Consider the following 14,764-nt stretch of genomic DNA (forward strand, 5'->3'; position numbering starts at 1 on the left):
TCTTCTGATTAAATAAAATGACTATTCCAAGAAATACTACTTATTTTTAAATATGTTGTTACCTTTGCTTTTAAATTATATTATTATTTTTAATAAATATCACCAAATGTTTCAGGATTGTTGCGTCTATTTTGAAGAGAAAAGTGATTCAACTTTAACAAAAGTGAACGTACTTTTATTTATATAAATACCTAGTCATGTGGATTGTTCCATTTTATCTATACAAAGTAATGTCATAAAGGCTAAAAATGCACAATCAGTTGAAATGCTCTCAGAAGAATTGTCTTGTAATAAAAATGAATGAATGAATGAATGATAATGAAAATATCCAGCTGTATAGTAACAGCCACATTATAAAATATTTTTAAAAGCATTAAAATGCTGGCAGTGTAATTTTGTAAAATTAATTGTTTATTGACACATGTGGAAGGAGATTTTTTTTCAATAAGGCTTCTGCAAAATTGCTGTTGGCACTGTCTGTGGCTTGGTTGTTGCTACTCCCAATTCTCCCTAAATACTAGATTGTTTTCAACCAAACCTAGAGATTTTTTCCTGACTTGGAGTGTGACTCTTCCATAGTCCTTCAGTATAAATAAATGGGAGAATAAGATCTTCATGGAGTGCAGCAGAATAAAATAAATAACTATATTACAGCATTTCCTGTAATGCAAGAAGTTAAGTTTTTCTCATTGTAATTGGATGCCCATGATTTGCCAGCGTGACAGATCTCTGTGGTGGCCCATGCATCTGTAAGTTATCCTCCTGGAGAAGAGGTGGGTGTTGGAAGGTTAGCACTTAGCATGAATTGCTGCTGTAATTCCCAAGGCTAAGGAGAAGCTGAGGTAATTACCAGCCTTGACTACTAAATCAGAGAAACTGTTTCCCCAGTGGGCTTACGTGTTGACTGGTTTTTTTTCTTTTCTCCTCCCTTGTAGCTTTGAAGAAACAGTGGGATACTTTGGGATAAAGCCAAAGCCTGGCGAGAAGGAGATCACACCAAACTACGTTTTCACGGTGTGGTACGAATTCTGCAGTGATTTCAAGACCATTTGGAAACGAGAGAGCAAAAGCATTTCCAAGGAACGGTAAGGTTCTAATAAAGTCATTAATACCATTTTAGATGTCTGGGAAACTGCTGCTTCTCAAACCCAACAAATTATACTCCTATATTTCACAGGCGTCATTGTTTTCTTTCAGATCTAATGGACATCAAGGAAAGATTATTCCCTCAGGGTGTGTAGGAAAATTCACCAAAGGCATGCTGTCCCCACAAAAAGATAAACACATATAATCTGATAAATTACACTTTTGTAACCCCTTCCAATTACTAGCTAGTAAAATGAAAGGAGAGCTGTGCTAATTTATAACAGATTGCTTCTCTGTGCATTTTCATGTTGAACTAGCCTAAATGAGGCGATATTGCTGTCGCAGACAGTACAGACAAATAAAAGTGAATGCTTTTCCAGTTAATATACTGCACTTGCATCAAAGGGAAGCCCCAGAGATTCAGGCCACACTTAGCATAGTGTTGAAGCCCCACACTGAATTTACAGCACTACTTCTGACTTCTGGTGTCCTGCTGAGGACATCAAACTACTTGCCGCTGGATCTCACAACAGTCTCCTGATTTTATTAGTTAGAGTAAAAGAACCCAAAAACCTAAAACCTTCAATTATTTTCTTGATTTTCTTAAAGAAACTTAAAATCTTTTTAGCAAAAAAAGCAGTTCTACTGCAAGCTCACCATGCTCAGCATATTACAGTTAATTTGAAAAGACCTAGAGTGGTAATGTAGTCATTCTTTGGAAAAGAATGGAGCAATTTCTTTCAGCATCAAATTTAAATCCAGGTGCTTATTCCAGATTGACAGAGAGTAAGGTTAAAATGGCTTTAAAAGAACAAGCAAAAGTAGTACAGTCATTTACACCTATGTTTTCCATTTTGCTGCAAATCGGTGGGGCTTTCAGGTTCATATAAAGTAGATTTTTTGAAGGACTATATGTAGAAGTTACGAATTCTTAGTTATCAACCTTATCAGCATTGTTTTATAGATCTTATAGTTTTAAAACTCTTGAAGGTCGTAGCTTTTTATATCATTTATTGATGAATTTTGGAAGCTGACAACTGCAAACATTTACAAAGAATCTTTTATTTCCTTGTTTCTAAATCAATAAACAAATTTGGTTTACATGTTAAAAACTATAAAATAAAAAGTCCCAAGCACATTGCTATGGTCATGATAAAGATCATCTCAGGGATATATTTTCTGCTCAATCATGACTTTATTCCTAAAGCAGTTAGGAGGAATAGAAGTTAACTATCCAAGAAAAAAAAAAATCCAGACCGTACATCTTTTCCTTTTTATGTAATTAGCACCTTATTAATGGTGCACCATGATCCCTTCAAGTAAATTGAAATGCCTTACAGTACATAGCTTCTTAACTATCTCAATACAATAATCAAGAAATCTTAGTAAGTCAACTGTTGTATTCTGTGCTTTCATACTCAGGTGAGGTGAGAATTTCTTGTGGTTTAATAGCTGTATCAATCAAATCTACAAATAAAAACACAGAACAAATATATCATCAGTTCCTCTGAACAAATATATCATCAGTTCCTCTGACAGATGCCATTATTCCTGTTCAATGTAAAGCAATACCAGTAGAATGCAGAGCAGCAGTTACTGTAATACTTCTAAGTGCTGACACTTTCAGGGTAATATAGACTGTTTTTCAGAACTCACTTCAAATTATTTTTGCAAAGTTTCCTTAGTCTCAAAAGGACAATTCATTGTCCTTTACATTCAAAGTGTGGGTGATTCATCAAGATGATGAGCTGTTAAAATGAGGAGCCTTGTGTAAATAGTAAATTTGAATGACAGAAGAGATGCTTTCATCATTCTAAATTGTTCTCTATTGTGCTACTGAAAAGAAGAACATAGTGAAATCAATAGATTAGAGTGGTGGAAAAGCTTTTTTCATCACCAGAAAATGTTTTGTAAAGTCTTAATTTAAGGGTCCTGTTTAACAAAGTATGAAACTAACTGTTGATGAACTGCTGTCCAAAAAAGTTTGAAAGCAAGTGCAGAATCATTGTGCACATTGGTAACTAAAAACCTTAGAATGACAGGAATGGGCAGCTGTCTTCCTTAACTGGCTAATTAATTGGATGCACTATTGGTCGTGCATTTTTAAAGACTGCTTAGTTTTTAAAAAACTAAAGAAAGCATTTTTATCATGTACCCTTTTTTTTTTTTTTTTTGAAGGAAGTTATAGAGGAAGAAACATCAATGTAAGTCAGTAAGTGCAATATTAGGTTCTGAAACTGAGGCATTGATATCATTATGTGAACATGTTTCCAATTGGATTACCTTTCAAATTTCAGGAGCTGAAGAAACCCAATGTAAAATGTGTAGGAATTAGCTAATTCTTTACATTCATATATGAATGTTAATAGTGTATTGTAATTTGTCTCTCAAGAAATATGACACATAAAATTAAAAATCTAATTATAATATGTAGAATTACCATTAATCAAAGGAATAATAAAAATGTATTAGGTTAAACTTAATAGTAGTAAAAATAGGTCAAAAGATATTAAATCTTTAGTAGTTTAGTAGTTAGTTTAGGATATAAAATTTAATATCCCAAATTAACATTGCGTTGTGTGGCAAGCAAATTTAAAATCTCTGAATTTCAGGAAAAAAGAGTGCTGTCTTTAGCTAAATGACAGCCTCAGCTGGAAAGAGCCTGTTTCATCTAAAGCTCCTTGGCTCTCAAGTGTAACATAACTGTAGAAATCTAATGAGATTTCAATGAGACTTTTTCTTAAAGTATAGGAAACACTTTAACTGAGCTGCCCTGTATTTAACCTAACCATGCAAATAAATTAGCTGCCTGCAAAATATAGTTGACAAAACCTGGACAAAATCTGCACATTGTTTAGGAATGCAAGACACAGTTACAGATATATAAGAAACTATTATATGGTATGATATATGATATGATATATGATATATGATATATGATATATGATATATGATATATGATATATGATATATGATATATGATATGATATGATATGATATGATATGATATGATATATGATACGATATTATATGATATGTAAATGACTATAGGGATAAAATGAAAACAATTTTCCAAACAATATGCCTGTTACAAATATGATCACACTTTACTTTCTCTTCAATACCAGAATTTAAATACAATGAAATAAAATTTGCTTTGGCAATCACATCATCTGTGACTAACAGCTTAATGTAAGTGCACCAAATGTTGGAAACTTTTTTTTTTGGTGCTGTTTTGAATCAAAATCGAGTTGTATTGTTGACAGCTTTGTAATTTACAATGTGTATGCATTCAGGTACATCAACTGTTTTTACACTTTTTTACACTGTTCATGAAATTTTGAGATGATAACTGAATTGAAGACTAAAAAGTTGGATTTTTTGGCAATTAAGCACTCACAGCAAGGTAGATTGCAGATATTTCTATTGTTATTTCATTTTCTTAAATTACTAATTTTATTTGCATTGGGCATATCTATGAATTTGGAGCAAAAATAAATATGTAAGAAGTTAAATCCATTATGTATATGAGTGCCCATCCATAAATCAATTAAAGCATTCAAGATGTGTTAAATTATATTTTAAGAGGATGTCCTAAACAAGTCTGAAATAAGGAAAAAGTATAAATACAGAAGAAATACTAGTAGTTTGAAGTGAGTTTCATGACAAACTGCGATTATGTTTGGCAAAAGGAATATGACAAAAGATTATAATAATGTGTTTATGCCTGTTGCCCTTTAAATACAAAATAATTAAAACAGGAAAGAAATTGTTGCTCTTAATTTAACTCCCTGTTGACTCCTGCAAAGATAAGATTGCTACAATGGTTACTGTACTGGATGAAGATAAACCACTGTCACTACATCCAGAAAAAAAGGAAGCATATCAAACATATAGGCAATTAGAGGTTTGATGATAGCATCCACTGACAACATACATTTTACTGTATTTTACTGATGTAGTTAGTGAACATTTATTCTAAATGCAATCTGAAGATTTGATCAGTAATGACCAGGGTCTTTCCAGAAGATTTAGGCCTGAAGGCTTGATAGGCAGTCATACTGTATAACTCAGTAATAGAAGTGGTAACATTCAAACTTCATTGTCTGGGATAAGGCTCCTAATTTTAAAGCTAGCTGAGTACTCTGTAAAATCATCTGCCAGGCCAGGTAATACACAAACATCTGCTTCTAAAATTTTGATACTAAAATCTAACCTGTTATATTTCATGGGCTAACAGGAGCTGTAACTTGAGATTTAGTTTATGAGTTGCATACAGAAACAAGACTGAGAGTAGAAAGGCATTTAACACATTAAAGGAATTTGAGCTCTGAGGGTTTTTCATAGTCCTAAGGGAAGTCACTGTTCAGCTGTATTAAGGGTCTGGGCTGAGTATGCAGCTTGGCTCTAGACTGAACAGTTGATGTTGACTTCAGCTACCTCCACTTGCTCATTTCCACCCATATCTGAAATTTTGTGTGCACAACATCTCCTTATGCCAAAACAGTTTTATGGGAGAAGTTTAAAGTTCTAGTCATGGGAAGCTCAGGTGGCACAGAACTGTCATTCCAAGCTATTTCCTAACCCACAGCTATCCACATAACCCACCAGCTGCATGAAAGGAGCTGTAGAAGTGAAAATAATGGATTTTCCAGATTATTGAGGAGCTGAGAGAAAAGTAGATAATTTGGTCTCTGTTGTTGCACAATAACAGAGTCAGAACATGAGTATATGAATTGGTTTGTTTACATGGGATTCTGGTTTTCCTAACTGAGGAACTTCCGAGGGTGGAGTGTGCCAGTTCACGCTGCCTTCTGTCTGACTTGAGTGGAAAGCAGTGATGAAAATGATAATCAGTTTATCTAGTTAGTCCCTGGCTTAATAATATCTTTTTCTGTAAGGGAAAAATGTATTTTCCTGAGCTTACAAAGGAATTTTTTTAATAATAAATACGGGCTTATGTTTAGATTAGATGTCTGCATCCCTAGGTACAAAATTAAAATAATTTTAAATAAAAATAATATCTTTATTTTTCGCTAATAGCTTCTAATTTGAGAGGCTTGGGTTTTGTGCAATTTGTAGGGAAAGACACTACCTTTCACACAGAGGTAGGAAAAAGCTGATTACATTCCCATTGATTATTGTAAGGGTGCATATGCATTATTGGAGTAGTGATTCTCATATTTAAAAATACATAGTTTTGTTAATTTCATTCAGTATTTTTCATGTTGTGCGATAATGTGCACTACTGCTCAGTTTGACACCACATCTTTATTCATTAAGGTGTTGGCTTCTTTTGGTCGCAGTTGAAGGAGAATAAAATTTATTTTGAGCACATCCATGTTGCAGCTCACCAGATTTGGAAGCTTAATTGACCAGCATTCCATAATGTTTTGGGCTCGTGATTGCTTGATAAGTCCATTGGTCAGGTTGGAAGGGACCACAGTGGCACTTGGTCCAACCTCCCTGGTCAGCAGGGCCATCCTGGAGCACGTTGCACAGGATTGCCTCCAGACAGTTCTTGAGTATTTCCAGCAAGGGAGACTCCCCATTCTCTCTGGACAGCCTATTCCAGCGTGCAGTCACCCTTATCTCTTGTGTTGTGGTTCAGCTACTCTATCATCCCTTCCAGCCTCTGTCCTCTGCAGTGCTCTCTCTCTCCAAAACTGCCCTTGTCACTGTGAGCTGTACATTGTGGCCCTCCATCTCAGGGCATGATTCTGTTTCAGCACCCTCACTGTAAAAACCTTCTTCCTTATACCTAATCTAAATTGGCCTTTTAATTTAAAACCATTACCCCTTCCTGCTTAAAGTTTGTCCCCATCTTTCATTCTATTTTAAAAATCCAGCAGTGAAAATAAGCCATAAAATACACAGAGCTAGGTCAGTGACAGGCATAATTTTCTTTTTAAGTCTAAAAGTTTGTAATCCCTGTAATTCTCCCTTTGGATGAAAGTGTGGAGTCCAGACATTTAAAAACTATTTGAAAACACTTCTAGGATCAAAGAGAAGGTGATAAAATATAAAATGTGCTCAAAATAGGGAAGAGTTTAGAAGCTGATCACTTGGTGTGATTCTGCTGAGCCTGAAAATTGTCTTGAAATCCATCATCATCTTTGCATAAACATTGTAGCTGTGAGGAATAGCATGCTGTCCAGTGAGTGCAGTCATCCAGCATTAAGAAGTAAACTGTGCAGATTAACAAAAATAAAAAGATGGAATGGTGTGTTGTCACGTAGTCGTTTACATGTACAAACAGGGGACACTAATTATGTTCTAAAAATGCACCAGCTGTATTTTTAAAATGTACAGAAAAATAATTTCATGTGTGTGTATTTGAGGGTGTAGTTACTTCTTTAATCAATGCTGTAGCTGAACACTGTTGAAAATAAGTTTAGTTGAAAGTAGTGTAACTGTTTCCTGTTATTCTTAAGTGCTGAAAAGTGAGACCAACAGCAACTATCCAGTAGATGCCTCAGAAATATGTAGAGAAGAAATTTTTTTGTTTCCCACATGGATAAAGACAATAATGAACTTATTAATGTATTCTGTATTTTATAAAGAATCCAGCTTGCTGCTAGCGTTACAGCAAGGAAGTGCACATCAGTAATTGCAGCTATAATCCACTTTCCTTTTTGCTTTTCTTCCAAAATTCCTCAAAAATTGAGTGTGTCAAAAGTGGTTTGAACTGGACATGGTATTTTAAATACTTTTGGACTGGCCATAGCAATTATTTCTGCCAGTGGAAAAAGTTAAATAGGAAAAGAAAGCAGAATTTTTCAGTTCAAGAGTGCCAAGAAATGTGTTGTGTCTAGTAAAAGACTGACTTTCAGTAAAATTACTGAAAATTGATTTGCTCAATTCTTCTTGCTTGTAAAAATTCACTCCCAACCTCCTTCCTTTTGCATTTTGCACATAGAATTATAAAGTATCTGTATGTACCATCAGTATTATAGAGGCACTTAGCACTGGGCAGGTCCTCTATTAGGAGGGCCTAGAATTTTCTTTTCTTTTTATCCCTGTTTAGCATAATTTCCTAAGCACTTTCCAGTCCGTACAAGGAGAGTCGAGTCCCTTTTTCTTTAATTCTTTAATTTCTTTAATTTCTTAATTTCTTTAATTTTCTTTAATTTTTCCTCCTGTTTAAACTTTTCATTGGGTTCTTCTTATTAAACCCTCAGAGAAAGAAGGGTTTTTATATGCAAGACCCTGAGAGCAAAAGGCAAGAAACAGAGGAATCATGTTCTTCTTTCCCCTTACCCCTACAGTCCTCTTGGCAGACTAGTCTGTGGCTGTACACAAGACAGCTTTAACTACTCTGAGACAAGAATCTCTTGTACCTCCTATTGCCACATCAGTGACGCTGGTCAGTCAACTCCATCTAAAGCAACACAGAAGACATTAACAAACAACTGGCACATGCTTTCATTGCAAGGTTTTCAGAGGAAGTATAATGTGTAGCCTGGCTAACAGCCTGATAAAATAGCATATATGTGTATAACAGATTAAGCCAGCTACCTCTTTTTTTTCTGAGGAGGATCTTTTTGCCTTGATAGGAGAGCTTCTTCGGTGGGAAAGATACTCCATGAAATCCAGATCCTGCAAGAACAGAGAAATTATTTTCCCAATGACATTTTCAGGGAGCAATACAGACAGGCTGTCATTTTTGGTTTTGATTTTCTTCATTTGAAAATGTACTTTGATATACTTTTCATAGTATTAAGTGCCTTTAAATAGAAATAACAATTTGTTGGGCTAATGTACCTTAAAAAATGTGACTGGTGAGGCTTCTTACAGAGTATATACCCAGCAGAGCCAGAACACCTTTCATTTCATCAAATCTAATGCTGCCTTTTCTGTGTTTCAGAATTAAAGTGGCTCAGCAATCAGTGAGCAAGTTAACTGCAGAGAAGAAAGTTGAAACGAAGAAAATCAACCCTACAGCTAGCCTGGTACGATCTGGTTTTCAGTATAACATTCCAAAGGGGTTTTGTGACACCATTCTTGTCATTCAGAATGATGACTGGTCTCTACTGCTGTTGGAGAGCATAGCATTTTTAGTTGCAGTAGAGTGATTTTCTTCCCAAAGAGAAATGTTAAAGCTGATGCCTTATGGTAGTCAACAGCTATGTTTAACATTTAGTTCAGTTGTGCCTAAGCATGGCTCTGCTGTTTTAGATAACAAAAAGAACTACGTTTGTGGTTTCTTCTTCCCTTCCACTGTAGTCTCTTTTTCCAATGGCTGGAGTGTCTGTTTTTTTCAAAACCTTAAAAATTTTGTTTTCTATCTGGAACAGTGGTAGAAGGGATTAAATCCCCATTTTATTCCTTGTTGTACACCAGTGTTTTCAATGCAACACAGCAAGGGGTCTAATTGCACTGTATATAAATCCTTTTTTTTGTCTGTGTGGAAGGCACATAGGTTAGACAAGCACTTCTCACACTCTAGAAGGCAAGAGACCAAGGGAATGAAATGTACATGAAGGAATCAGAGTATTATTTCCATTCCCAGCAGAGCATATCAGTTGCAGATCAGGCAGCAGAGACATGAATGACTACACTCGCCTGGGAAGAGGTCATCTAGCTAATGCTAAATTAGAGCCTTTATGTCAGCAGAAACCATTCCAGACATGAGAAGGTATTAGAGTCACATGAATTTTAAATGTATCTGTTTTTCTCTAGCTGCACTGGTCTTCACAGATGTGTATTTTTAAAGGTACACAGTATTTGACAAGTATGTAGCAAAAGCAAACTCAGCTTTTCCACTGTAAGTAATGTGTTTTAAAGTTTTAAACCTTTTCTGAGTGCTCCAAGCATTTTTTAATTAAAGAAAATTGGAACTGTGACTTATTTCTCCATCTTCTGGACCAAATGCTCATAGAAACTTGAGAGGAGATAGAAAATTATAGACAATAATTATAATAAAACTCTTTTTCTTTCCTTTAACAGAAAGAAAGACTACGTCAGAAAGAAGCCAGTGTGACTGCCAACTGAAAGATGTGTGAAAACTGGAGTGGTTTCATACCTTGCCTGATGCTTTACTACACCAGTGGCCCAGGAAGCACCTTATGTTAGATACCGAATTCTGCTTTGCTGATCTGTCCCAAGACAATCCATTAAAGACTTTTGAATTCAGAGGGTTTTGTATGTTCAGTGGAGGGAATTCTAAGAAGGGTTCTACATGAGAAGTCAATTTTTTTTTTTCTGTTACTCTTCCTTACATTGCTTAAAATGCATCTTGTTGTTAATGGTTAATTAAAATATTCTGTTCATAATCTATTAATATGGAAGAGCTAAAATGAGCATTTTGGATGGTGACTTAGGTTATGACTAACAACCTGTAGGTTATTTACAGGGCTTTATGTAGATGAGAGCAAATATGCCATTCAGTTCACAAAGGTCTATTGCATCATACTTTTTGTTACTTCAGCAGTAACTGAAGTAAAATTGACTGATTCTAAATAATTTTACAGTGTCTAAGTATTGGATGCATCTTTCTAAAACTGATTAAATGTAATTATAGATTCATGCTGTATTTTACTATATTTTTATAGAAGCTTCAGCTTATGCCATTCATTGAAATGGGAATAATATTTTGCACATAAAAAGGAATATTCAAATTCTTTAGTTTTATGATTGATGGCATAACTGATTTATTATTTTTATGGTTTTAATCTAACATTTCCTAAATTTTGAGCTTCAAAACAAAAAATTATAAAATGTATATTTTTATTTCAGTATATATTGCAAATACCAATTCCATAAAGTGATGAGTTTATAGGTCATTATTCATTAAGATACAATAATATCTCTCCATGAAGTTACACATTTGCCATTAAATATTTGACTTTTAATTCCACTGAAAGCTTTCTTTTTAACAGCAAATATCTCATTCTAAAATACATTATGCAGCCTGCTCCTGTCCCCCTATATTTGTATGAAGAATATGTCCAGTATACCTATGTATTTATATTTTTTTAATATATATATATATAGATACATAATGTAATAAGTAAAACTTCAGAAAGAAATAACAGGGTCCTGATGTCCTCCTGTAACATTATAACCATTACCATAAAGTGTCACAGCCTGAAAATAACCCTACTGAATATCCACCATTACTTGAAGATTTTTACTGCATTTTAAGGAATTGGATTCTTAGGAGGAGAAATCTTGAAGCAGAAGTCAATTTAAGGTAAAACAGAAAAGTGATTCTGCTTGCTGTCCACAAGAGAGAAACTGACTTTATGATAATGGTATATGAAGTTGGTTACAAATAGAGATTAGGTGAAGCTAAAAGGTGCAAAAAGCTAGTAGGGGAAAAGCATTAGTCCTTTGCTTTGAGACTGGAAAGAACATACATGAGACAGAATGATTATCATACAGCAAATTCAATAGAGAGACTGAGATGAAACCTAGCTGAAGTCATCCCTAGCAGTGTATATTTATATTAAGGAAAATAGCAGTTGTGGAGACCCATTCATAAATTAACTTAGGATTTCAGTGCAGGTTTCTTAAATTAGTATCTCTCTCATTCCTGCATAAATAAAAACAAAGGACTCAAGAGTCACTTGTATGTTTGGGAGCTTCTACCTGCTACAGATATACTCAAGAAGTGTAACTATAATTCTTACAATATGCCAGCAAAAATTATCTGATTTGTAGTTTGAGTAGTCCCATTGCAGAGAAGAAAAATATTCCAAAGATTTAAGTTTCCTGTCTTCCACTAGCTAGGTGAAGTATATTTCTTTCCAATACTATTAGTGATAAATAAAAGGAGCAATAATGCCTATAAAAGCCAAAGAACAATAGCAAACAAGGCAATTCTGATGAGTGTTTAAGCAAACAGTGTTTATTTTTTATATAGTTTTCTATCTATCATGAAGATAGTGTATATTGCCATTTGCCCTGATTGAGAGTTTTTCAGTGAAATGTATTACTTGAAGTATTATTCAACAAGAGCAGCACCGTTAGTGAAAATGGATAGTCTTGAAAATTCCCATTAGAAGTATATTGTGGAAAAAAGGTTTTAACTTATTGAAATATCCTGTTTCAAAATTTCTAAATGTGAATTTTCATTTTTCAGTTAAAATTGACTTCATTTTGAAATGTTGAAAAATGTATATAAAAAGGGATTAAAATTAAAATTATTAATTTAAAGCATTCCTTGAACAGATTTATAATTCTTTTATCAGATCAGCAATTTGCCAAGGCTTTGAGAATTAAGGCTGTTTTTTAGAAGATTCAAAAACTTATATAGCACAGACCTTGTTTCTTCTTAATTTTCAATTGTCTTGACTTTACTCTCAAGTCAGAGTTTCTGACTCCAGCTTCACATATAACTTGAACTGTTTTTAAGTGAAAAGAAGAATTCACCTTGATTATTTGATTCATTCTCTTAACCAAGATTTCAGGACTCCTGGATGGAATTCATCAGCTAAATATCACACTTTCCCCCCCTAGTGATACCTGCTTCAGACAGTGAATGAAGACACAGTGGTACACCTGCTGGCTTTAACTAAAATTGTGTATTGGAGAGGAAATATTTACAGAGATGTCTACATAAGCTCTTTACTTATGAAATATCTAGACACTTCAGGCATAACAAATATGCATCAACCAGCATTCATCTTTGGGGTCACCAAACATTATGTTTTAAGCTTTAAGCTTTAGTTTGATGCCTCACTTTACCTTGATCTTCCTAATTTGGGGAGAATAAAAGGACAGAAGGAGAAAAGAAAGAAACTACACAGATGGAATGGAACAGAAGTCTCCAGTACATGTCTACATTGCTGACAAGGAAGTAGAAGAGTGGACTCAACTAAGCCAAGCAGCAATAGCTAAATAGTTACAATTTTCTGGTCTATTAACTTAAAATACCTCAACACTCCACAGAAGTCACTTCTGTGGCTGTGATGTAGATGTGGCATAAGAGGGGGAATTTTCTGTTGTGTTTTATTTTCATTTCTTCTGTTACTGCCAAACTTCTCAAAGACTATAAAGCAAAGCACTATTAAAACCCATGTTATTCATTAGTGCTTATTACCCACAATAATAATATACAGTACTGATTTATAAATCAAATTATTAGAAATAATTCAGTGTAGATGAGTGTGAGATTGAGAAGTGCTCTTTACATTATTTACATTACAATTTTTGATTTTAAAATGGAAGACCTTTGAGATCTGACAATACAAATTATTTTTTCATTATGTTTTTATTAAACTATGAAAACAACCCACATTTTTTGCTATCCCTAACCCATGCAATTGTTTTGCCTTGTGTTTTATCATAGCCTTGTAAATGTATAGATTGAATATCAGATTTTTATATTTAATTTAGAATTTTTTTGCATCAATACAGAAACTATGATCTTCAGTTTCTGTATATTTAGAAAATTAAAGTACAAAGAGTGGAATATTCAGTAAGCAGAGAGAAAAAATAATTGAGCATCTTAAACTCTTATAGGAAGGATACATTTTTTTGTAAGATTTCAGTGTTTCTGAGTTGCTAAGAATATCTCCTCCAACCATATATAAACAGCCAGGGTATCTCTGACCAGTCTGTTTTTTCTCTGCATGAAACATGAATAAAATACCTTGTTTTCCATGTGGTGTAGAGGGTTCTTATTGCCCTTATTTTCCAGTAAATTGATAGCAATTCCTCTCTTCGATCTAAACATCTTTCCCAGCTGAACATGGGCCAGTGGAAGACTTTGTAGTACTTATTTGGCTTCATTGTTTCAAGTCAGTACCTTAAAAATGGAGGCCTTAATATGGATAGTGTGGATATGGAATTTCAGAAATATGATACAATTTAGAAATATTAACCTTAATCTGTGTTTAGGCACCCATCCGAATGTGCAATTTCAGAAAATCATGTTCATCTGGATTTTGCTCATTCTTGGCCTTGTCACGGTCTTGTTCAGTGTTGTTATGGATCTTGCTGGTTTTTTTCTTTCTTTCTTTCTTTTCTTTAACACTTTTGGAATTTATTAAAGCCAGTTAGAGAATTTCAGGATTTCCATTCTGGAGAGTTCTCCTTGGCATTCTTCATTTGAAGGTAAGCCTAGGTATTTGCACATAAATATAAAGAAAATTTAAAAATAAAGTTAACTTGATTGTAGTCAGTAAGTTGCTTCAAAGAGAGAAAAATACTAGGACGTACTATGTGTTTCCTTGCACCACCAAGGAAAAATATGACAAAACAGTATAGAAATCAGATAAAATTAGCAATGAACTATTAGTAATGAGGCTGATAACCACTGGAAGAATTTAGCAAAGACAGTTGTCATTTCTCCATTTTCTGATATTTCCAAATCAGGATGGAACATTTTTCTGAAAGGTCTGTGTATTCAAATACAGCTTACTGGGCTCAGTCCAAATGTAGCTAAGTGGCATCCCCTATCCATTAATTCAGCTGTTCCAATAGTTCCTCTAGACAGAAAAATATAATAATAAATATGCAAAAGACTTAATAAAATATTTTTCTTATCAGTAATGAAATATTCTTATCTAAGATGGAAGAGCTCTTTGTTGTGATTTTGAAATTAAAATACAGCAAACTGTGTGGTGTAGAACATCATCATGCAGGACACCACTGTCAAATTATAAATATTTACATTTGAAATTATTAATAATCAACATTAGTTGGGTATGTCTTACATTATTAAGGTAAC

The 14,764-nt window shown here is 34.0% G+C and overlaps 1 protein-coding gene across 2 annotated transcripts in view; it reads left to right on the forward strand.

Moving 5' to 3' along the window:
- The window catches only part of FMN1 (formin 1), a 168,983-nt gene extending 155,288 nt beyond the window's left edge, over positions 1-13,695 (forward strand). For both annotated transcript variants that reach the window (XM_056492805.1, XM_056492806.1), the window contains 3 exons: positions 936-1,085; positions 8,954-9,038; positions 10,036-13,695. In XM_056492805.1, the coding sequence (XP_056348780.1) occupies positions 936-1,085; positions 8,954-9,038; positions 10,036-10,080 (280 nt within the window). In that variant the 3' untranslated portion in view covers positions 10,081-13,695. The remainder of the gene's footprint in view (positions 1-935; positions 1,086-8,953; positions 9,039-10,035) is intronic.
- The last annotated feature ends 1,069 nt before the right edge of the window (positions 13,696-14,764 follow it).

Source organism: Oenanthe melanoleuca, chromosome 5 (assembly GCF_029582105.1).
Source record: "Oenanthe melanoleuca isolate GR-GAL-2019-014 chromosome 5, OMel1.0, whole genome shotgun sequence".
NCBI lineage: Eukaryota > Metazoa > Chordata > Aves > Passeriformes > Muscicapidae > Oenanthe > Oenanthe melanoleuca.